Source organism: Aquarana catesbeiana, linkage group LG02 (assembly GCF_042186555.1).
Source record: "Aquarana catesbeiana isolate 2022-GZ linkage group LG02, ASM4218655v1, whole genome shotgun sequence".
In the NCBI taxonomy this organism is placed as follows: domain Eukaryota; kingdom Metazoa; phylum Chordata; class Amphibia; order Anura; family Ranidae; genus Aquarana; species Aquarana catesbeiana.
The window spans coordinates 197992988-198018901 of record NC_133325.1 but is presented as its reverse complement, the minus strand read 5'-3'; the positions used below and the strand labels follow the sequence as shown (position 1 = coordinate 198018901).

The following is a 25914-nucleotide window of genomic DNA, read 5'->3' as shown; positions in this document are numbered from 1 at the left end:
TCATGCAAACAGACTAGTTCTGGATCATGAAAGGATCGACTTCGGTGGCTCCCGGTACAGATCTAGTTGGGCAAGGCAACGGCGGTGGCTTATGTCCTTCGCCAGGGTGGGCCAAGATAGGCTGTTGGCAGTATCCTCCGGTGGGCAGAGCATCTCATTATGGCTTTTTCTGGCATACGATTATCAGGAGTGGAATACTGTAAGACTGATACCTCAGATGGGGGACCACTGGGGTGTTTAATCATGTTTGTCTCTGCTGGGGCACGCCTGAGGTGGATCTGTTTGGTGTCCTGGCTCAACAGGGCGGTACCAAGGTTTCTGGCAAGGTCACGGGAGCTTCTGGCGGCTCTAGTGACCCACGTTTGCTTTATGCTTTTTCTTCTCTCCAGCCTTGGCTGTGTCTTTTTGGCAGGATCACGGTTGCGGTGATTCTGGTCATTCGGTTGGGTCCCGGTGGTCTGGGTACGCCGACTAGGTGCGCCTGGTCGCCGTTTTTCTTGGCTCTTAGGAAGGACCTACTGTATCACGGACCTTCCTGTTTTTAGAGTCGTTGGTTTTTAACTGCCTGGCTGTGATGAGCCAGGTGCTGCAGTTTCCAACACTGCTGATGGGGGGCCTGGGTGGTCTTCTTCAGCGTCTCCTGGTCTCGCATGTCCTGGTGCGTACCATTTTATTCCAGGGGTTAGGCGTCTCTTTCCACCAGTGCAGTTCTTCTACCACCGTGGGATCCGAACTTGGTAAATTCTGTTCTCCAGAAGCCTCTCTATCTTTCCTTCGAGATATTCGGGAGATTCCAATACTTACTCTGGCTCGGAGGGTTGTCTTTTGGTGGCTATCTCCTCTGCTCACAGGGTGTCAAAAAGGGGGGCGTTATCTTGTCATTCACCTTATCCAGGTTAAGGTGGTGATTTGCCCTTTTTTTACAGGTTTCCGTCCCTTGATGTCCACTTGAAAAAGGACATTGTGTTGCTTGGCTGGTGTCCCTGGTTAGCACTTTCCGAGGAATTTGCCTTATCTGCCCTGAAGGGGTATTGGCGGACGGGCCAAGAAAGGGGTGTTTTTTTCTGTGACCCTTATCTGGATGGAGGGCTATTCGGTCAAGGATCGGGTGCCTCCTTTCCTGTTACAGCGCTTTCTTCTCGCGCACTTAGTGCTTTTTGGGCCTCGGTCATCAGGTGTTTGTTGTGCAGGTTTTCAAGGCGACCACTGGTCGTCAGTGTACATGTTCACAAGTCTACGAAGTGAACGGGTTGACATCTGCGGATGCCTCTTTTGGCCGCACGTTTTTTTTGCAGGCCGCTGGTTAGAGGGTATATTCCCTCTTGAAGGGGTATTGGTCAGGTTGGGTTCCAGCGTGTCCTGGGTGAAATTCCTGTTACCTGGTTGGTTCTTGTATTAGCCTTGGGATTTTTCGTTTTCCCACCCCTCATGTTGGCACTGCTTTGGGACGTCCCTATCATTATGAAGGCTGTTTCTGTCAATGAACGAATGAGAAAATAGGATTTTCTCTGCGTTCATTGACAGACACAGCACTCATCCCTCTATGGAGTTCTTTTGATACTTTGATACTTTTGATACTTCTGTTACTGCTTGCTACTAAACTGAATACCTAGTGCAGGGAGAGGGATATATACTGACTAAGGACTGCCCATGGGCGTAGCCAGGTGCTCGTTTGCTTTTGTGTTCTGCCTAGTCCTACTCCTAATACAGGCGATATAACCCTATGGTTATGAAGGCTTTGTCTGTGAATGAATTCAGAGAAATGGATTTTACGGTAAGTAAAAAATCCTATTTTTTCAGATCCTCAGAGTTCTTTAAGGTGCCATGTTATCTTCCAGTGACCAGTATGAGAGAGTGAGAGCGATAACACCAAATTTAACACATCTGTTCCCCATTCACACCTGAGACCTTGTAACACTAACGAGTCACATGACATCGGGGAGGGAAAATGGCTAATTGGGCCCAATTTGGACATTTTCACTTAGGGGTGTACTAACTTGTGTGTGTGTGTGTGTGTGTGTGTGTGTGTGTGTGTGTGTGTGTGTATAATATACACACACATTTGTGCTCATAAGTTTACTCTGGCAGAATGGCCATTTTTCAGAGAATTTGAATAACACAAAAACTTTTCTTTCACTCATGGTTAGTGTTTGGCTGAAGCCATTTATTATCATTGAACTGTGTTTACTCCTTATGATTTAAAAAAAAAATGGCAACAGAAACTACCCAAATGACCATCAAAAGTTTACATACCCCAGTTCTTAATACCGTGTATTGCCCCCTTTAACATCAATGACAGCTTGAAGTCTTTTGTGGTATTTGTGGATGAGGCTCTTTATCTTCTCAGATGGTAAAGCTGCCCATTGCTCTTGGCAAAAAGCCTCCAGTTCCTGTAAATTCTTGGGCTGTCTTGCATGAACTGCACTTTTGAGATTGCACCAAAGTGGCTCAATGATATTGAGGTCAGGAGACTGAGATGGCCACTCCAGAACCTTCACTTTATTCTGCTGAAGCCAATGACAGGTCGACTTGGCCTTGTGTTTTGGATCATTGTCATGTTGGAACGTCCAGGTACGTTCTACGTACAGCTTCCTGGCTGATGAATGCAAATGTTCTTCCAGTATTTTTTGATAACTTTGATTCCTGTGCCTTTGTACCTCACACATCCCCAAAACATCAGCGATCCACCTCCGTGTTTCACATTCGGAATGGTGTACCTTTTATCATAGGCCTTGTTGATTCCTCTCCAAATGTAGTGTTTATAATTGTGGCCAAGAAGCTCAATTTCGGTCTCATCACTCCAAATGACTTTGTGCCAGAAGGTTTGAAGCTTGTCTCTGTGCTGTTTCGAATATTGTAAGCGGGATACTTTGTGGCATTTGTGTAGTCATGGCTTTCTTCTGGCGGCTCGACCATGCAGCCCATCTTTCTTCAAGTGCCTCCTTATTGTGCATCTTGAAACAGCCACACCAGATTTTTTCAGAGAGTCCTGTGTTTCATCTGAAGTTATTTGGGGTTTTTTTTTTTTTTATTGCATCCTGAACAATTTTCCTGGCAGTTGTGGCTGAAATTTTAGTTGGTCTACCTAACTGTAGTTTGGTTTCAACAGAACCCCTAATTTTCCACTTTTTGATTAGAGTTTGAACGCCGCTAATTGGCATTCTCAATTCCTTGGATTTCTTTTTATATCCCTTTTCCTGTTTTATACAGTTCAACTACCTTTTCCTGCAGATCCTTTGACAATTCTTTTGCTTTCCCAATGACTCAGAATAGTCAGTGCAGCACTGGATGAAAGATGCAAGGGTCTGTCAGGAGTCCAGAAACTCATTGACCTTTTGTACACACACACACACACACACACACACACACATTTAATTACAAGCAAACTGATCACAGGTGTGCATGGTTTTTGTATCAGCTTGTGTGCATGTTATCAGTCCAAAATCACCAGGGTATGTAAAGCCTTTGATCAGGGTCATTTGGGTAGTTTGTGTTTGTGATTCTGATTTAAAAAGAGTAAACACAGTTAATTGATAATGACTTCAGCCAAACACTAACCATGAGCAAAAGAAAAGTTTTTGTGTTATCACTCATATTCTCTGAAAAATGGCCAAGAAATCATAAATTCTGCCAGGGTTTGTAAACTTATGAGCACAATTGTATATAATATATGTGTGTGTATGTGTCTATATATTATATAATTTATTTTTTTTTTTATACTTGAGCTAGAAGTTTCAAGTTTTTAAAGATTAAAATGACTGTGTGAAATACAAATATTTTTTGTTGATTTGATTTTTGTGGTATTGCAGGTGTCTTTTACTCTGAATGAAGAGCTTGCCAGCATTCAGGATATAGGAGGCAAACCAGCCCCATCCTTTGTTACTGCACCAAGGGAGCATCCTTTTCAGTTACAGAGCGTGGGAGGGCAGACACTAACAGTATTTACTGAGAGCTTAACAGGTAACATTACAAATTCCATTTTCTTTATTACTAGATTATGTATTCCTATACCAAAATGTTGTTGGTTTTTTTTCTTGGCCTTGTCCTTTGCCAGGAGGCATTGTTATAACTTCTTAAGCGTGGAATGGTAAAGTAGAACAATGGTCTCATAATTAAAAAAGGGCTACAACAGCTAATTATTTGTGCCTTTCTAGTTAAAGTTGTCTTAGTCCGCTTGTAAAGTCAAGAAAATACTAGTAAGGGAAGCAGAGTAACCATAGTCCTGAATTAGGCCTCTTTCACACGGGGCGGATCAGTTTGGACTGCTGGACGTATTGCGAGTGTATAACCATACATCTGTTTTCAGCGAATTTTGACGGATCGGATGCCAGGCGGATGTCAGCGGACACATGTCTGCTGAAATCCGTGTCCCCATAGAGGTCAATGAGGTACCCAATTGTGTGAAAGGGGCCTTAGTAAAGTGTAATAAGTTTATTTGTAAACAGAATTTCCTCACTTACATCAGGGCATAGAACCAGCAGCTTCCAGAATAGAAGGGTAATTCCATACACTGTGAGGAGACACAGACCGCTGAAACACAAAGCCGAGCAGTGGGGAGCCCGACCCACCAAAACCGAGAAACACTGTTGGCATCTGACAGCCTTCTTCTCACTCTAGTATTGCAGTCGACATCGGGATGTGGGCAGGCACAACATTTCGGAGGACTGACCTCCTTTTGTCAAGTGTGCCAAGGAAGGAAATGAACCAGCTTTTAAACTGACATAGATGGGTTGAGGAATCAGCGCAAGCTGGCAGAGATATTATAGGGGAAGGGCAAACAATAACCCAGTTTAAAAGATTTTGAGTGGTTATATCAGGTTGATGCCTGGAGCTATTTCTTGTAAAAGCAATTCTAGCGGCAAAATAGCCGTTGGATTTCTTTTCTAAGTGAGCTCTCCCATCCCACTGGGGAACCCGAGTTTGCAATTGGCGTTTCATCAGCTGATCGGGGACCGGAACGGCCCTAATCAGTTCTATGGTCCAAGAAATCGGAAGCGATGGGCGTTTCGTCACTTCCAGCTTTGCCTGTTGTGAACAAACCTTTAGTTGTTTGTAAAAAGCATTGAATCATACCAATCCTGGTATGATCCAAAGCTTTTAAGAGCATAGGAAACATCTGGGGTCTAATAGACCTCAGATTTCTCAGTAAAGAGGACCTGTTATTGCCTCATACTATCACAAGGGATGTCTATTTTCCTTGTAATAACACCTGTAATACCTGGTACGTGATTGCCTTCCCGCAGGCGGGGGGTCCATCGGACCCCCCCGGTGCCTGAGGCCGTCGCCCTTGGTCTGGCAGCAATCAGAGATGAGGGAGAGGCCATCCGATCGTGGCCCCCCCCCTCGCGATCGCTCCCAGCCAATGAGGATCTTCCCCTGCCTCTGTGTAGTACACAGAGGCAGAGGATGTGATGTCATCTCTCCTCGGCTCTGCAGTTTCCGTTCCGGCGGCGAGGAGAGAAGACATCTGAGTATGTGCACAAACACACACACAGTAGAACAGGCACACTTTACACCCCCGATTCCCCCCCCCCCCCCCCCCGATCGCCCCCCAATCACCCCCCCCCCCCGGTCACACTGACACCAAGCAGTTTTTTTTTTTTCTGATTACTGCATGGTGTCAGTGTGTGACAGAAGTGGTAGGGCAGTTAGTATTAGCCCCCTTTTAGGTCTAGGGTACCCCCCTAACCCCCCCTAATAAAGTTTTAACCCCTTGATCACCCCCCATCACCAGTGTCGCTAAGCGATCATTTTTCTGATCGCTGTATTAGTGTCGCTGGTGACGCTAGTTAGGGAAGTAAATATTTAGGTTCGTCGTCAGCGTTTTATAGCGACAGGGACCCCCATATACTATCTAATAAATGTTTTAACCCCTTGATTGCCCCCTAGTTAACCCTTTCACCACTGATCACCGTATAACCGTTACGGGTGATGCTGGTTAGTTCATTTATTTTTTATAGTGTCAGGGCACCCGCCGTTTATTAACGAATAAAGGTTTAGCCCCCTGATCGCCCGGCGGTGATATGCGCCACCCCAGGCAGCGTCAGATTAGCGCCAGTACCGCTAACACCCACGCACGCAGCATACGCCTCCCTTAGTGGTATAGTATCTGAACGGATCAATATCTGATCCGATCAGATCTATACTAGCGTCCCCAGCAGTTTAGGGTTCCCAAAAACGCAGTTTTAGCGGGATCAGCCCAGATACCTGCTAGCACCTGCGTTTTGCCCCTCCGCGCCTGCCTAGCCCACCCAAGTGCAGTATCGATCGATCACTGTCACTTACAAAACACTAAACGCATAACTGCAGCGTTCGCAGAGTCAGGCCTGATCCCTGCGATCGCTAACAGTTTTTTTTGTAGCATTTTGGTGAACTGGTAAGCACCAGCCCCAAGCAGCGTCAGGTTAGCGCCAGTAGCGCTAACACCCACGCACGCACCGTACACCTCCCTTAGTGGTATAGTATCTGAACGGATCAATATCTGATCTGATCAGATCTATACTAGCGTCCCCAGCAGTTTAGGGTTCCCAAAAATGCAGTGTTAGCGGGATCAGCCCAGATACTTGCTAGCACCTGCGTTTTTCCCGTCCGCCCGGCCCAGCCCAGCCCACCCAAGTGCAGTATCGATCGATCACTGTCACTTGCAAAACACTAAACGCATAACTGCAGCGTTCGCAGAGTCAGGCCTGATCCCTGCGATCGCTAACAGTTTTTTTGGTAGCGTTTTGGTGAACTGGCAAGCGCCAGCGGCCTAGTACACCCCGGTCGTAGTTAAACCAGCACTGCAGTAACACTTGGTGATGTGGTAAGTCCCATAAGTGCAGTTCAAGCTGGTGAGGTGGCAAGCACAAGTAGTGTCCTGCTGCCACCAAGAAGAAGACAAACACAGGCTCGTCGTGCCCATAATGCCCTTCCTGCTGCATTCGCCAATCCTTATTGGGAACCCACCACTTCTGCAGCACCCGTACTTCCCCCATTCACATCCCCAACCAAATGCAGTCGGCTGCATGAGAGGCATTTTCTTTATGTCCTCCCGAGTACCCCTACCCAACGAACCCCCCAAAAAAGATGTTGTGTCTGCAGCAAGCGCGGATATAGGCGTGACACCCGCTATTATTGTCCCTCCTGTCCTGACAATCCTGGTCTTTGCATTGGTGAATGTTTTGAACACTACCATTCACTAGTTGAATATTAGCGTAGGGTACAGCATTGCACAGACTAGGACACACTTTCACAGGGTCTCCCAAGATGCCATCGCATTTTGAGAGACCCGAACCTGGAACCGGTTACCGTTATAAAAGTTACAGTTACAAAAACCGTGTAAAAAAAAAAAAAAAAAACACAAAAAAAAATATAAAATAATAAAAAATATTTTGCAGACCCCACTTTTTGTCACAAAGTTTTGAAAATTGAAAAAAGAAAAGAAACATTTTTTTCTTGTCTTTCTTCATTTTCAAAAACAAATGAGAGCTGCAAAATACTCACCATGCCTCTCAGCAAATAGCTTGGGGTGTCTACTTTCCAAAATGGGGTCATTTGGGGGGGGCGGGTTGTGCCATCTGGGCATTCCATGGCCTCCGAAACTGTGATAAGCAGTGAAGAGTGAAATCAAAAATTTACACCCTTAGAAATCCTGAAGGCGGTGATTGGTTTTCGGGGCCCCGTACGTGGCTAGGCTCCCAAAAAGTCCCACAAATGTGGTATCCCCATACTCAGGAGAAGCAGCTAAACGTATTTTGGGGTGCAATTCCACATATACCCATGGCCTGTGTGAGCAATATATCATTTAGTGACAACTTTGTGCAAAAAAAAAAAAAAAAAATTGTCACTTTCCCGCAACTTGTATCAAAATATAAAATATTCCATGGACTCAACATGCCTCAAAGCAAATAGCTTGGGGTGTCTACTTTCCAAAATGGGGTCATTTGGGGGGGTTTTGTGCCATCTGGGCATTTTATGGCCTTCAAAACTGTGATAGGTAGTGAGGAGTAAAATCAAAAATTTTCCCCCCTTTAGAAATCCTGAAGGCGATGATTGGTTTTCAGGGCCCCGTACGCGGCTAGGCTCCCAAAAAGTCCCACACATGTGGTATCCCCGTACTCAGGAGAAGCAGCTGAGTATATTTTGGGGTGCAATTCCACATATGCCCATGGCCTGTGTGAGCAATATATCATTTAGTGACAACTTTTTGTAATTTTTTTATTTTTTTTTGTCATTATTCAATCACTTGGGCCAAAAAAAATTAATATTCAATGGGCTCAACATGCCTCTCAGCAATTTCCTTGGGGTGTCTACTTTCCAAAATGGGGTAATTTGGGGGGTTTTGTACCGCCCTGCCATTTTAGCACCTCAAGAAATGACATAGGCAGTCATAAACTAAAAGCTGTGTAAATTCCAGAAAATGTACCCTAGTTTGTAGACGCTATAACTTTTGCGCAAACCAATAAATATACGCTTATTGACGTTTTTTTTTTACTAAAGACAAGTGGCCGAATACATTTTGGCCTAAATGTATGACTAAAATTGAGTTTATTGGATTTTTTTTTATAACAAAAAGTAGAAAATATAATTTTTTTTTCAAAATTTTCGGTCTTTTTCCGTTTATAGCGCAAAAAATAAAAACGGCAGAGGTGATCAAATACCATCAAAAGAAAGCTCTATTTGTGGGAAGAAAAGGACGCAAATTTCGTTTGGGTACAGCATTGCATGACCGCGCAATTAGCAGTTAAAGCGACGCAGTGCCAAATTGGAAAAAGTCCTCTGGTCCTTATGCAACATAATGGTCCGGGGCTGAAGTGGTTAAATAAATATATAATGTCTGGGGTTCTAAGTCATTTATTTTCTAGCAGGCTCCCTATTGTCAGAATACAAAACCACAGCGAAAAAGGGAGTCTTTTTTTTTTTTTTTTTTTTTAATTTAACCTGCTGGTTGAATGAAAAAATGATCACTGTATAGGCTGCTTTATGCTGACATTAACAGTAGCTGACACTGGCGCCAACAATGACACCTACACTGACCCCAACACTGACACTATCTCACTAAAATAGATCAAGCCCTGATCTACTTAAGACAGTATTAAACCCAAAACTTTACTATAACCCCAATTCCACAAATCTTAGGATGCAGTGTAAATCTATATAAAATTAGAATGCAATGATTTGTAAATCTCATAAACCCATATTTTATTCACAAAAGAAAATCGAAAACATATCAAATGTTTTAACTAAGTGTGTGCCAAAAAGAAAAAAGATAATTTTGAAATTGATGGCAGCAACAGTGTAGCATCCCCTCTTTCTTTAACAACGCTCTGTAAATGTCTGGAAACTGAGGAGACCAGGTTTGGGAGAGGAATATTTTTCCATTCTTGCCTGAGCATATGCTGTTCTAAAACTTGGATATCGTTCAGCATTGATGGTGCCTTTCCAGATGGAAAAGCTGCCCATTCCATATGCACTAATTCACCCCCATGCCATCAAAGATGCAGGCTTTTGAACTGAGCGCTGATAACACACTGGAAGATCGCTCTTTTCTTTATGAAAAAGTAAATAATACCGCGCTGTCACCCAAATATAAGGCAGCCGCCAGCACAGTAAATGACAATAGTAAGTGAAGAGAAACAAATATATGTGCAGCACTAAAAGAAAACAGTTATATTGAACAGGACTGTATGTGTTACAGAAAAATTAAGATATTGAACATACTAAATGATGTACATGCAAAAACACAAATGAATATATTGAATAAAGTCCACACTGTGATAGTATATAAGTAAATATAATCCACGGATGAAAAACTGGGATATGTTGTTAATCCAGGTGAATGACTATCAACTTTCAGACATCAATAGGTGGACAGGGGAGGAGAAGATAATGGGAGAAGACACCACCAATGTAAGAGAGGCTTACCAGAGCTAATGGACTCAACCAGGCGTAAGCCCAATGAGTCATCAAAACTTGTGGTGACAACACACCAATAAACGGGGACATCCACGTCTGCGTAAGTTGGCAAAGGAGGATGATCACGCTGTCCCTCAGAAAACTCACAGCAAAGAAGGGAAACTCAGAGATAAGTGGATCAAATCCTTTTCATATGCTCACAGGATGCAACCATAAATGAAACAAAAGTTCCATGTAGTGGAAATCTGCATAACAAGGAATATTAGAATTTGAGGAACACTAACATTTGAGCAGATAAAAAGCGTTTTGTAAAAGACTGAAGGTTAACACAATGGTATCTGTCCTCATGCGTTTCGTCTGAGAAGACATCATCTGGGGTGTAGACATGCCGTGGCTTCGCTCTTTTCTTTAAATTTATTCGTTGGGAGGACGCGGTGCCCATGGTTGCCAAAAAGAATGTCACATTTTTGATTTGTCTGCCCACAGAACAGTTTTCTACTTTACAACAGATCATTTCTAGTGAATTTTGGCCCAGAGAAGATAACAGCGTTTTTGGATCGTGTTCAGATTTGACAACTTTTTTGCATGATAGAGCTTTACCTCGCATTTTTGAATGGCACGGGAAACTGTTCAGACATTGATCTTTGGAAGTATTCCAGACCCAGTGCAGTGATATCCATCATAGAATCATGACAATTTTTTATTTTGTGCCTTCTAAGGGCATCCAATATTGCATTATGGCCTTGTTCCTTGTGCACAGAGATTACAGATTATATTCTGTACTTTAACCACTTCCCGACCGCCGCACGACTATATACGTCCTAAGTTTGAACGGGGATATCGTTGTTATGGCAGCAGCTAGCTGCCATAACCCCGGTATCCCCGTTTTCGTGCGGCGGCCGGCTTTCAGATAAAAGTGGTCCCTGCGGCGGATTCGCCGCGAGATCACTTTTATCGGTGGCGGGAGAGGGGCCCCCCCCCCTCCCGCCGCGATCCGGTACCCTCCGCCGCTTACCGGAGCCGTCGGTAGCGGCGGAGGCGATCGCGTCCTTCTGCCTGGTGTGTCTGGAGACAAGTGAGGCCAAGATGGCGCTCACTCGTCTCCATGATACTGCTGGGTGGAAGCGACGTCAATACGTCACTTCCGTCCACGCCTCTTAAAGGCATATTTTTTCAAATGTCATTTTTCTAAATGACTTTTTTTTTTTTTTTTTTTTTTTATTGCATTTTAGTGTAAATATGAGATCTGAGGTCTTTTTGACCCCAGATCTCATATTTAAGAGGTCCTGCCATGCTTTTTTCTATTACAAGGGATGTTTACATTCCTTGTAATAGGAATAAAAGTGACACAATTTTTTTTTTTAAACAGTGTAAAAATAAATAAAATATTTTAAAATAAATAATAAAAATAAAAAAAAAAATTTTTAAAACCCCCCTGTCCCGACGAGCTCGCGCGCAGAAGCAAACGCATACGCGAGTAGCGCCAGCATATGAAAACGGTGGTCAAACCACACATGTGAGGTATCACAGCGACCGGTAGAGCGAGAGCAATAATTCTAGCCCTAGACCTCCTCTGTAGCGCAAAATATGCAACCTGTAGAATTTTTTAAACGTCGCCTATGGAGATTTTTGAGGGTAAAAGTTTGACGCCATTCCACGAGCGGGCGCAATTTTCAAGCATGACATGTTGGGTATCAATTTACTTGGCGTAACATTATATTTCACAATATAAAAAAAAATTGGGATAACTTTACTGTTTTATTTTTTTATTCAAAAAAGTGAATTTTTTCCAAAAAAAGTGCGCTTATAAGACCGCTGCGCAAATACGGTGCAAAAAAAAGTATTGCAATGACCGCCATTGTATTCTCTAGGGTGTTAGAAGAAAAACCATATATAATGTTTGGGGGTTCTAAGTAATTTTCTAGCAGAAAAACCTGTTTTAAACATGTAAACACCTAAAATCCAAAACGAGGCTAGTCCTTAAGTGGTTAAATTATGATACATTTAAAGTCTTCGCAAATTTTACGTTGAGGAACATTATTCTGAAATTGTAGGACAATTTTTAGACCCAGCTTTTCACAGATTGGTGAACCTCTTGCCCATAATTCTGAGACCCACTGGGGGAAGATTTAAAAAAACTGTAGAGTGCAAAATCTAGTTCATCTCTGCACTGAAACCAATCAGCTTCCAGGTTTTATCGTCAAAGCCTAACTGAATAAGCTGAAGTTAGCAGCTAATTGGCTACCATGCACAGCTGCACCAAATTCTAGTGCTCCAGTTTTAGTAAATCTCCCCCTCTGGCTCTCTGTGATGCTCTTTTTACACCCAATCATGTTACTGACCTGTTGCCAGTTAACCTAAGACCCCTTTCACACTGGGACACTTTGCAGGCGCTACAGCGCTAAAAATAGCGCCTGCAAAGCGCCACTGCTGTCTCTCCAGTGTGCAAGCCCCGAGGGCTTGCACACTGGAGCGGTGCGCTGGCAGGACGCTAAAAAAAGTCCTGCTAGCAGCATCTTTGGAGCGGTGTATACATTGAAATCAATGGGGCAGCTCGGGTAAACCGCCGGCATAGCGCTGCTGCAGCAGCGCTTTGCGGTGGTCTTAACCCTTTCTTGGCTGCTAGCGGGGGGGTAAAAGCACCCCGCTAGCGGCCGAATAGCGCCGCGAAATTGACGGTAAATCGCTGATAAAAATAGCGGCGCTTTACCGCCGACGCACCCACCGCCCCAGTGTGAAAGGGGTCTAATTCGGTGCAAAATGTTCTTCCAGCTCTTTCTTCTTAGCACCACTTACTATGCCTGCTTTTTTGTCCTGTCCCTACTTTTTTGAGATGTGCTGCTGCTGCTGTCACTTTCATAATTACCGTATGTTTTATTTTATTTTTTCTTTAAAAGGATACAACCCCAATTCCAAAAAAGTTGGAACCCTGTCTAAAAATCTACATTAAAAACAAAATGCAATAATTTGCAAATCTTATAAACCTATATTTTAGGCACAATAGAACATAGAAAACATAATATGTTTAAACTGAGAAAATGCATAATTTGAAGGAAAAAAAAGTAATTTTTGAAATTGATGCAAAACATAGAAAAAATCGAGACTCGGACTGTATATTCCTGAAAACAAACAGCTAGCACAAAGTTTTTGATACAAAAAAGTTCACAAAATATAAACCCAAATAGTGCAGTGCTGATTACTAATGAACTTAAATAAAATACACAAAATACCCACTCAAAAGATAAGGACAAATAAGAATAATAATCTTGGTGTAATAAAAAGTCTGGCAAGTGTGTATTCTCATGCCGAACACAGATACTATGTGAATAACGCTGTGTAGATGCAATATTACAACTCCATGGTTTCCAAATGCATCCATTGGAGACCAAGCGCAATAAACACATACTGCTTACCAGAAGTTCATGACTCTCTATTCAGTGAGTGGCCATAAGTGCTTGTGGGATTTAATATACCAGAGGAAAAGGTTATTTCCAGCTTCCTACCAGACTCAGCTCTTAAGGTAAAAAGATACAGAAACAAGCCAAGTCTCATAGGAGTTTATTTACTAAAGCTGGAGCGTGCAAAACCAGGCTCACTTCTGCATAGATAAACCAATCTGCTTTAGTAATAAAACTCCACTGTGTAGTAAACTCAAATAAAACTCTTTATTAAAATATAAATTGTGCACTCACATTAAAATACCTTGGTACCAAAAACTCATAAATAGCTGCAGCTAGATTCAATCCAAGTCCTCTGTAATTCCCTGGGCCAATGCTTATTTAAAATGGTCTTTCTTTATTGTACATCACGGGACACAGAGCAACCATAATAATGACTATACGGGTTATACGCCACCTACTGGTGGATGGACACTGGCAGATAGTCAAACAGGAAGTCCTTCCCTATATAACCCCCCCTACACAGGAAGGACCTCAGTTTTTTCGCCAGTGTCTGTAAGGTGGAAATGGTCACTGATGTGATACATGTGCTCTTGGAGGTCTGAGAATTGAGGACTTCAATTGGATCCATTCGAAAAAGCTGTCAGCCAAAAATGCATGGTATCTGAGCCTCATGGGAAGGAGAGAAGATTCATCAAGGTTTGCCTGTATTGCAGCCTTACGGCACTGGACACGGTGTAATGGAACCCTGTGCAGTGTTTGTTCTGACAAAGGTGCTTTCCTGCAGGGTGCTATACAGGTCCAGGGGAGTGGATTCCACATTAAGGGGGACCCAGCCCCTGAAGGTCTTATGACAAAGCCCGCCATGATGGGTGAAGATGGGACTCCTGTCATGCTCAGAGTCCTGCAGCAGGGATGGTAAGTCTGCATTTTTTTGCAGTTTCTCTTTAAAAAAGAAAAAAAAGAGATCTGAATGTCTGTTCTTCTCAGTAGCCCCTAGGACAGTGTGCTGTTTAAAAATGTGCTCTGTGTACTTATTAGGAGTATGGGCTGCCGTTTCTCCTCCAGCCACTAGAGGATGCAGGGGCCTATTCCTATATAGGCGGGGGGGGGGGGGGGGGGGCGGCCAGCCATGTTTGCCATGTGCACGGGAGTGCCTCTTGAGACATAACTGCAGCCCATGGATACTAATGACGTGTGAATACTTACTATGGGTGAAATGTATGGCCAGACTTGATTTTATACTGCATACTTACTGCTTAATCTGGGGGGCCTGTACAACTGTAAGTCGATACACATCCCTAGCAGTGCAATTTAAAGTGTGGTATCTCCAGAATACTGTGCATTTGGCACAAAGATAGTATGGTGCAGTTGAACAGGTGCATACTTGCAAACTTCAGAATTATGTGCATTTGCTCTGCAGGAGCTTACGTTTAGGCTCATCTGAAGCAGGAAAAGGCTGCATGGCATGCATATGTGCTATACTAGTAAAAACTAGTATAGGGGCTGGTGCAGCATAATATACATGCTTGCAAGCTTGTTGTCTAAACGCATGCTTGAATAAACACGTTTTGCATAGATGTTGCATACATTCATGCGGCATAAGCACATGTTTGGAAGAACATGGGCACAAGTACACTTGAAAGAGTTGTGTCTCCAGAATAGCATGCATTGGTTCTGCAGGAGCTTAGATTTGGGCTCCTTTTCACACTTGTGTGACTTGAAAGTCGTGCAGTTGTGCTGCGACTTTGATGCTTTTTTGCAGCGACGTGAAGCAGTGCCTTTTTAATCTTGAGGTCTGTGGACCTCAAGTCGCGCCAAGGTTGGACCGGTGTAATGCAGGGGCTGCTTTGAAGTCGCTGCAACTTGAAGACGCACAAATGTGAAGGGTAATCATTGGAAATCATGGGGTACGACTTGTCAGGCGACCTTGCAGTCCCAAGTCGCAGGATGGGTCACAGGTGTGGAAGAGGCCTTAGTCTGTTGAAGCAGCATAGAGGCTGCATTGGATGCCTATATACTTGGCTAATCCTGACTTTAACACTAGTATGGGCCCAAGTGCAGTTGAGCAGGTGCAGCATTGTATACATGTTTCATAATGCTTGCTTACTTGCATAAAACACAAGCCTGCATAAACACATGTTTACAGAACGCCCTGGCCCACCCGTGGCCCCTACGCCCGACAATCGGGCTGCGCCCATCCGCCCAGCATACAGCCCCCCCCAAGGCTGTTGTGTAGATGCGGGTTTTTATCCGCATGTGTTTGCATAGACGTATGGGCATAAGTGTGTATGCATGTTGCATAGATATACGTGTTTGCGTGGACACATGTATGCATAAACACGTTTGCTAAATACGTGTTGCGTAACATATGTTGCATAAACACGTTTCATAAATGCACGCTTGCTTATTCCGTAAATGCATGTCTCCATGGGCACGTATTGCGTAAGTGGATGTTTGCTTTTATGTTTTGCCTAAATGCATATTTGCATAAGCACATACCTACATGCTTCCATAAACGCATGCCTCCATAAATACATATTGCTTAAATGCAGGCTGCCATGTTTTCATATGAACTGCATACATATGGGCTTATTTACATTAAACTGCGTACATATGTGCTTATTTGCCTAGGACTATATACATAGGTGCTTATTTGCCTAAGGCTACCTACATATGTGCTTATTTGTCTAGGGATACATACATATGTGCTTATTGCCTTGAGCTGCATACATAGATGCATGAATGGCAAGAATACTTGTATACCTACATGTTTGCATACTTGGGTACCTGCATGCTTACATACCTAAGGGCTTGTATAGCAGTAGACCAACCTTGTCTAGGCCCGCATCCTTGTGGAACTGCGTATTCGTTTGTCTACCAGTCACTCTATTATGTATCTGTTAGACTAGCTAAATGACTTAGAAGGGTGAAGCAGGTACACCGCCCTTAGGTTCAGTGGTCTGGCAATTTTCACGTCTCCTGTTGGACCAGTGGCATCAGGGTGACCTCAGCCACTGTGGCGCCTGATCTTGGATGGGAGACTGCCCAGATTTTCCTCCTAAGTGAGGGAAGCATCTGAGGTTGCTGTGTTTGAGAGTATCTCAGACCATAAGATTTTAGAGCAGTCTCTGAGGTAGTTCGCTCCTTCCTTAGTCGGGTCAGTCTTTGCCTTGCGTTGGGTCTTGGAACAAAAATGTATGGGCTCATTATTGTAAAACAATTAAATGGTAGCAACTTCAGAGCTGAATAGGGACTTGAACTCTATCTTAAGATCTCAGTCCGCTGGGCATCCTTCTCTTTCAGAGAGGCTCAGGTCGGTTCAGTGATGACCTCTCTGAAAGAGGTAGACTGCGGGGCCCATAATCATCAGAAAACACACACGTGTCTGGTTGTTTCCAGTCTTTTTTTGAGTTGAGTAGTGTCTAGTTTTCACTTGAATCAAGACAATGTCTTGCCTTATTTTCTTATCCTCAGTTGGCAGGAGTAAAGATAACGGCATACGCTGGTATATCAGGCAGTCAGAATTACTTGAATTGTCAGTGCAGGTCAGGAATCCCGGTTTGTACTGCCGGTAGAGCCCAGGATGGACAGGAGGCATCCATGTTGACTATTTTCATTGGATTCACCAGTTAATTATTTAAGCCTATGGCTTGAAAGGGCAAGGCTCCTTTCTACCAGATGGATATCAAAGCCATGGAGGATACTGCTTTGGCCACAGTATGTTTTGGGTGGCAGAAGAAGTCCTTCTCAGGTTGCAGTTTCTGTGATTGTGTCTCCCTCCCCTCAAGTGCATTGGTTTAGGCCATATAGTTATTATTATGGTTGCTCTGTGTCCCGTGATGTACGATAAAGAAAATAGGAATTTTTCATCATACTTGCCTGTAAAATCCTTTTCTTGGAGTACACCATGGGACACAGAGATCCCTCCCATCTTTTTTGGGATATTCATTGTTTTGCTACAAAACTGAGGTCCTTCCTGTGTAGGAGGGGTTATATAGGGGAGGACTTCCTGTTTGATTACCTGCCAGTGTCCATCCACCAGTAGTTGGCGTATAACCCGTATAGTCATTATTATGGTTGCTCTGTGTCCCGTGATGTACTCCAAGAAAAGGATTTTACAGGCAAGTATGATGAAAAAATCCTATTGTTGCAAAGTCCAAATCTGTTCTGTGGTCAGATGAAATGGAATATAACATTCTTTGGCAACCATGAGTGCTGCATCCTCTAGGCTGAAGAGAAGAGGAACCTTCCAAGTATGTTATCCATGCTCAGTTCCAATGCCTGCATCTCTTTTAAGGTATGGGGGTGCATTAATGTGTATGGAATGGGCAGCATGCTACACTGTAAAGGGATATATCCAGGTTTTAGAGCAGCATATACTCTCATTCAGAATTGTCTTTTTTTTTTTTTTTTTTCCAAGGAAGACCTTGCATTTTTTAGCAGGACAATGCTAAACTGCAAACAGAATGGTTTTGTAGTAGAAGAGTCTGGGTGCTTATCTGGCCTGCCTGCAGTCAAGACCTTTCACCAATTGAAAATATTTGGTGCATCTGGAAACTAAAAATACCACAAATAAGACTCAGGTCTGTTGAACAGTTAGAATCCTATATCAAGCAAAAATGGGACCATATTCCTCTCCCAAAACTCCCAACAACTGGTCTCCTCAGTTCTTGGATATTTAGAGAGTGTTGTTAAGAGATGAGGGGATGCTACACTGGTAAACATGGCCTTTTCTCAACATTATTATTATTATTATTATTATTATTTATTTATTTATTTTTTAAAGATATCTCTGCTAGCGAGGAGGAAAAGATGCAATGTATCTTTTCCTCGCTATAGGAGTAATCTGTTGTTTCTCCTCTTCACAGAGTAACAACACAGGGACGGGATACAGAGTGAATGATCACTGTGATAGCCAATCACAGGCTATTACAGAAAATGTGATCGAGAGCCGGTTCTCGATCGTTAGTACGAGACCTGAAGTAGTCACTGAGCAATTGAGCATGCTTCCAGCACAAATACAGGAAAACATACAGTGCTCAGCATAAATGAGTACACCCCTTTTCAAAAATAAGATTTTAATCAATATCTCAATGAGTACCAGAACAATTTCCCAAATTTTGATAGAACTGAGTTTTATAGAACATTTATTGCGCATTACATGAACATAAGGTTAGTAATATAACTTAGATTTCAATATCTTCAGTTTTACTCAAATTAGTTGATGCAAAAATGAATACACCCCATCAAAAACTACTACATCTAATGTTTTGTATGGCCTCCATGATTTGTAAGGACAGAAGCAAGTCTTCTAGGCATGGATTGAACAAGTTGGCGACATATTGCAACATCTATCTTTTTCCATTTTTCAAGAACAACCTCTTTTAGAGCCTGGATGCTGGATGGAGACTGATGCTCAACTTGTCCCTTCAGAATTCCCCATAGTTGTTCTATTGGGTTCAGATCAGGAGTCATACTTGGCCAGTGAATCACTTTCACCTTGTTCTTCAGAAATGCAACAGTGGCCTTTTGGATCATTGTCATGTTGGAAAAGTGCATGATGACCAAGGGCACGGAGTGATAGTAGCATCTTCTCTTTTCAATATAAAACAGCACATCTGTGAATGCATGATACCATCGATGAAATGCAGCCCCACAGAAGAACACTGCCACCACTGTGTTTTACTGTAGGCACCATGCATTTTTCTTTGTACTCCCCATCTTTGCGACGCCATACAGTTTTGAAGCCATCAGTTCCAAAAACATATATCTTGGTCTCATCACTCGAGTACAGAGTCCCATTAGTCTTTTTCAGCATGGGCCCAGGCAAATTCTAGGCTGGCTTTTTTGTGCATGGGCTTTAGGAGAGTCTTCTTTCATGTACGACACCCATGCATGCTATTACTCGGCAGTGTACGCCATTTTGTCACGGGATAATATTCATCCCAGTTTGGCTTTCTACTTCTTTAGCTGACTTCATTGAACTTGCATGCCAATTTTCTTCAACCCTTCTCATCAGTAGATGCTCCTGTTGAGGTGTTAACATCCGTGGATGCCATGGACGTTTCTCTGTGAGATGGTTGCAGTTCCATCTTTGTTAAACTTTTGTCTCACACTTGATACAGTATTCTGACTGATGAGTGAAGATTTGCTGATCTTCTTGTAGCCTTCACCTTTCTTGTGTAAAGAAACTATTTTCTTTCTCAGATCTTGTAACATTTCTCTTCCATGTGGTGCCATTACTGCATCAAATGGGAAGGGGTTTTCTTTAACGCCCTTTTATAACCTACTGTCTGCTGGACACCTGTTTAATGGATAATTAGACTCACCTGTAGTTGAATTCTTGTTAATTATGATTTTGTTGTCTAAAATTTAGCTTTGGCCCCAAGATTTTCAATGGGGTGTATTCATTTTTGCAACATGGTCTTGAATAAATTTGTTAGGAAAAATACTTTGTGTGTGCAAATTAACAAATATTGGTTGCAATCAATGGCCCGCATTTGTCGGAGTATTTTGTAGTATAGTGTTCCATAGAAAATTTTGATTCTGAAAGAAAAGTAAAGGTTTTCTGACCAATATATTGGATTGTACTCCTATTTGCTGAGCACTGTATATGTGGCATCCAGGATTAAAGCTGAACTCCAGAAATTCAGCTCCTATGAGGGAACGCACACTATGAGTTAAGCCCAACGACATGAATGGCATCTCCTGGACTTGTCTCATCATTTACATCTGACAGTTTTATGGAACTCTCGGAAGACCGGTATCTCTGTAGTTCTGGGAGCTCGACACTGATCCTTCTGGTCTCACATGCAGCTGCTATGTCACCCTCCCCTCCTCCTGCCCAATCAGAAATTCTCTAAATACAAAGGCTTCTGTGAATGGGAAGCAGAGGGGCGGGGAAGGCATAGCTGCTCTGTGTGCACCTGTCTTCTCAAAGCTGCACGTGTATCCTCCGGCAGAGCTGTAAACTTTTCAGATATACATAATAGTAATAAGTTCCAGGGGTGGTATGCACCACATTGGACTTGGCTCATAGTATTCCTGCACATTTTAAAAAGTGGCTGAATTTGTGGAATTCGGCTTCAAAGCCCACTTTCTGGATGTTGCATATGTGTTGCATAGTCATAAAGGGGTTAATGGCATATTATTGAGTCAGTAGGCCCCGGAGAGGTAAAAATTGCACATGGGTGTGGGAGCTCAAGTAGTTAAAAATTCAAAGTATTTGCTAGTCACTCTATATCAGGAATCAGCAACTCCCGACACATGTGCCAAAGGTGGCACGCAGCCGAACTTGGGATAGCACGTGAAAGCAATCCTTGTGGATGCACCTCACACACATGGCAGCTGGCCACCGGCTTTGGCTGCATACAGGGAAAGCAGTGTGGCTGGTTCACGCCCACCTCTCTCCCTGGCGGGGCTGTTTCTGCTCTTCTTGATCTGTGCACTGAAGCAGTTGGACAATCCCTGCCACAAAGCTCTTCTATTCTTATGGTAATTATGCACCACTCCTTTTGTCTTTCATCCTGAGTTGGCTCATGGCCAGTCTTTTTTTTTTTATAATTCCATCTGTAAGGCAGACATCACTTCTGAGCAACATCATTAACAATAGTACAGCCCTTTTAAACATAAACCATCATATCAACTTCAAATTGTACATTCATTATAGCTACAAAAAGAAGTTGCTCCCCTCCAATTGGTCCATTGGCCAGCCTTTTTTAATCAGTGTACACATGCTGCTTCTGAGCTTCTGGCTCAGCAGCTCTGTGGAGGCGACCATTATAGCCAGAAAAAGTTTAGGCAGTGGATGAAGTTGTTCGTTTTTGTATAAAACTGGCTTGGTGACTACGAGGGGGTGCTAATAAGTATTCAGTTTTACCCAGAAAAAATTGAGATGGGAAGCTGTAACTGCCATACTATTCTACAAATTCCCCCAGGAAGTCAGTGCACTTGCATCATCTGTCCTTCAGCTTCTTAAGTCTCTGCAAATAAAATTCTTCCGACTGCTGGTGTAACCACTCATTTGCAGCATTAGTTGCCTCCGGAACACTCCCAAATCGTCCCTTTTAGGTGTTTTTTGAGATTGGGGAACAGATGATAGAGGGAGCCAGGTCAGGCGAATGGGGTGGCTGGTGCATCACTTGAAAGCCTAAGGAGGTCAGTTTTGCCATTGTTTAATTTGCAGTGTGTGACGAGGCGTTGTCATGCAACAGGATGACACCTTTGGAGAGCTTTCCTCAACGTTTTTCCTTGATATTTTGCCTCAACTTCGGCAATAAATTACAGTAATATGTTGCATTGATGGTTGAATCTTTTTGGAGGTAGTCCACCAGCAGAACTCCCTTCTTATCCCAAAAAACTGTTGCCTTTTGCTTCTGCACTGATCTTTGTACTTGATCATAACAGTAGATCCAGGTTTCATCACCAGTTACCAGTTTGTCCAGGAAATCTGACTAATTTCTTGCAAAATGTTCCAAAACAGCCACCAATGTCTCCACACGTTTCCTCTTTTGTTTGGCTGTCAAAAGTTTTGGGATACACTTTGCTGCAAGCTTTCTCATTTCCAAGTCATTGTGCATAATGGCACCAACTCTCTCACGTGATATTCCCAGATATGTAGCAGTACTTTTGGCTGATATTTGACAATCCTCCATAGGTAGTTGATTTTTGCACCATTGAATATAGACAAATTGGCCAGTACACCCTGCAATTTACAGCTTTGTATCTCAATTTATTCTGGGTAAGGCTCAATAGTTATCAGCGCCCCCTTGTATTACTTTTTTACAGACTTTGTAAGTACTACTAAGTAGTGTGTACAAAGCCAGTTACAAAGCAGTACTTACAAAGCCTGTTATACTTACTAATTTGTAACTGGCTGTGTGAGTACTACTTTGTAACGGGCTTTGTACATACTACATTGTAACTGGCATCGCAGGACTCACAAAGCCAGTTGCAAAGTAGTATGTACAAAACCATTACTAGAGCAGCAAGTATAACTAGCGTTACGAGTATTGCTTTGTACACACTACTTTGTAATTTGGCTTTGTACATACTACTTTATAACTGGCTTTGTGAGTACTGCTTTGTAACTGGCTTTGCAGTACTTACAAAGCCAGGTATAAAGCAGTACTTGCAAAGCCAGTTACAAATCAGTACTTACAAAGTCATATCTAGAGCAGTAAGTATAATTGACTTTGCAAGTACTGCTTTGTAACTGGCTTGTGAGTACTGCGTTGTAACTTGCTTTCTATGTACTACTTTGTAATTGTCCTTGTGAGTACTGCTTTGTATTTGGCTTTGTACAGTGTTTTGTAACTGGGTTTGTGAGCACTGCTTTTTAACTGGCTTTTAACTACCGTACTACTTTAGAACTTATAAAGCAAACTATAACTTTATGAAAGTATTTTTAACTGCTGCTTTGGAAATTCTGGTTCAAAAGTACTATTTTCTGAACCCTGTTCTAAAGCAGTAGCTCCCAAACCCTATTCTAAGGCTACTTGGCCACTTTCACATGGGCGTTTAGCCACAGTATGAATGATGATAGCAGGAATCTGCTGATTCCTCTGCGATGCACTTTGTGTGTGTCCGCAGCAATTACCACAGGTAAATGCTGGCTGTTGCAACATTTACAAATACCTGCAGATGCTGGCATCCTGTCATTAAAGTGATTGTAAAGGTTCTTTTTTTATTAAATAGCAAACATGTTATACTTACTTGCTCTGTGCAAGGGTTTTGCACAGAGCAGCCCCCATTCTCTTCTGGGGTGCCTTGGCGGCGCTCCTGGCTCCTCCTCCTCATCAGGTGCCCCCATGGAGAGCCTCCATGGGGGCACCCGTGCGGGCACGCTCACAAGTCCCGCTGCTGTCCATTGACAGACAACCGGTCTCAGCCCCGCCCCTTGCTCTCATGTCACTGGATTTGATTGACAGCAGTGGGAGCCAATGGCTACTGCTGCTATCAATCTACCCAATGAGGACGGAGACAGCAGCTGGAGCTGCTGGGCTCATGTTCGTCACTGGAACGGATGGACTCAGGTAAGAAAAGGGGGGTGGGGTGGGTGGGCTCTGGGGGCTGATGCAGCAAGGAAGGTTTTTCACCTTAATGCTTAGAATGCATTAAGGTGAAAAACCTTGAGGGTTTACAACCCCTTTAAAGTGTACTGTACAGGCTCAACAGCCACAGCTTGACACTCACAGTTGTCAAAACAATCTGCAGATTCCTGCCACTGCCAATCATACTAAAATGCCCACGTGAATGTAGCCTTATGCAGGGTATACACTAGAAGTTATTTTTCGTTCATCTCAGTGGGCTATATAAAAAAAAAAAAGAAACCTACAGATCACCATACTAACACAAGCAATGCTAGTGCGGCAATTGGGACTGATCTGAGATGGGAAGAGGCAGGAATTGAGTTTGATATGAGGTGGGAAAAGGCAGGATCTGAGATTGATCTGAGGTGGGAAGATGCGGCAATTGGGGAGGATCTGAGGTGTGAAGGTGCAGAATTGGGGCTGATTTGGTATGCGATTTCCAACTGTATAATTTGCAGAAGGGTAAGTTACCATTGATCTTTTAAAGCTTAATGTTCATTTCTTACTATTATTCAAGTAGTTTTTCCTTTTCATGACTGAGAATGTAAAGTTGACCTTTTTTTTTTTTTTTTTTTTTTTATACAACCGACACTCTGAATTTCTTTCAAAAACACATTTCCACACACAAGGTTGTCTGCCCCCACTCTGTACTATAATTGAATGCATTTTGTATTTATCTACACATTAATATACTTTTCTTTATCATATATCACGGGACACAGAGTTAGGCTAATATTCATTACCTACTGGGTTATACTCCATCTCTAGGTGAATAGACCCTGGTAGACAAAGTCTTAGACAGAAAGTGATCCCCTATATAACCCCTCCCATACAGGAAGCACTTCAGTTTATTACAAGTGTCTGCTAGGGGGGTGGACTCGTTTGTTAAGCTCTCTGAGCTCCAGGTCTTTAGTCCCACAAACTGTTCTTAAAGCGGTTGTATACCTGCTGTCTTTTTTTTTTTTCCTACACCTGCAAGGGAAAAGGCATAATGAGCTAGTATGCACCGCATACTAGCTCATTATGAGATACTTACCTTAGAACGAGGCGCCAGCATCTCACCTGGTCCACGCCGAAGGAGCTGACATCTCCCCTCGGCGTGTCTTCCGGGTATCGCGGCTCCAGCGCTGTGAGTGGCCGGAGCTGCGATGTCGTTACTCCCGCGCATGCGCGCGGGAGACTTCTGCCCGGCAGGCTCCGGAGTTTGCCGGGCTGTCAGCCGAGAATCCCCTGTGCGCATGCGCCGCTGCAGTCAGCGGCTCATTGCGAGGGGAATATCTCCTAAACCTTACAGGTTTAGGAGATATTTTTTTTACCTACAGGTAAGCCTTATTATAGGCTTACCTGTAGGTAAAAGTTAAAAATGTATACAACCGCTTTAAATGAATCAAGGGATTGACCGATCGGATCCATTTGACGCATGCTTATCGCAGGCTTATATGCTTGGATAAATGGTACCCGAGCCTTGCAAAGAAAACGCAAGGATTCTGTGAGGTTTTGCTTGTAATGCGACCTCCGGGCGCTGGACCCTGCGTAGTGGAATCCTGGACACCACAGACCTAAGGCATTCCTGCAGTGTGCTGTACAGGTTCAAGGGAGTGGACCCTAAAACATGAAAGGGTACCCAGTCCTTGCAGGTCCTCAAGTGACAGGAACCCGCCGTAATGGATGAAGATTGGGCTCTTCGTTTCTAAGGCTGCCTAGCGCCTGGACGGTTAAGTGAAACCCCCTTATTTACCTTTTGGGGTTCCCCAGTGGTTGTAGCGATCAGTCAACTTAGCTAGAGGCTGGACACCTGTGTGCGGTGACCACAGGGGGGAGTTTTGGGGGTGTTTGCAAAGAGTAAGTTTTTTTTTTGTTGTCTGGCTGTTTTTTCCTTAATGGATCATCCACGCACGAGGGTGCGCCACTGCTCATCTTGGTTCACCATGGCGCACAAGAATTCGCCAAAGTGCTCAAGGGTTTGCGGTTGTTTGGCAAGCATTGCGCACGCGGCTTTGCCAAAGGTGTTTGCACAAGGAGCCACACATGCGCCATAGCCTAGTCTGGGTGCATGAAGATTTGCATCGTATGCGAATACAACCATGCACGTTCGCCGGGGCTACACACGTGCGCATGCGCGTAACGTCCTGGCGCACAGCCAGTTTATTTAGGCTGTGTATGTCAAGCATGCAGTGCTTCCAGAGGGTAGCTGTAGGACACAGAGCAGGCTCTGAACCAGGCATTTTCAGCAGTTCATTTCTCCTTACCCGGGTCACATGAGTCTCCAGATGTTTGGCAGGCTAAGGTGCTTAGCAGGATTGTTGCATAGGAGCTTGGTGAGCCCTATTAAGGGGTCTTACATCTGGTGTATATAAATACAAATCCTTTTTGTGGCTTGCAATGTCTTCAAAAAAGAGTAGCAGGGTTAACACTACAGGGAAAGATACACTTATGTCGTCAGTAACTCCTGAGGAGCCTAGTCGTATCCCTAGTGTTGTATCCACTGTGAGACCAGAGGCTTCTGGGCAATCTGAGCCGCTACG

General features: G+C 43.5%; 1 protein-coding gene across 1 annotated transcript in view; it reads left to right on the top strand.

The window, feature by feature from the left end:
* GTF2F2 (general transcription factor IIF subunit 2) overlaps nt 1-25914 on the top strand; it is a 458542-nt gene that overhangs the window by 50198 nt on the left and 382430 nt on the right. The window contains exon 4 of the mRNA XM_073614164.1: nt 3810-3960. Coding sequence (XP_073470265.1) covers nt 3810-3960 — 151 coding nt within the window. The remainder of the gene's footprint in view (nt 1-3809; nt 3961-25914) is intronic.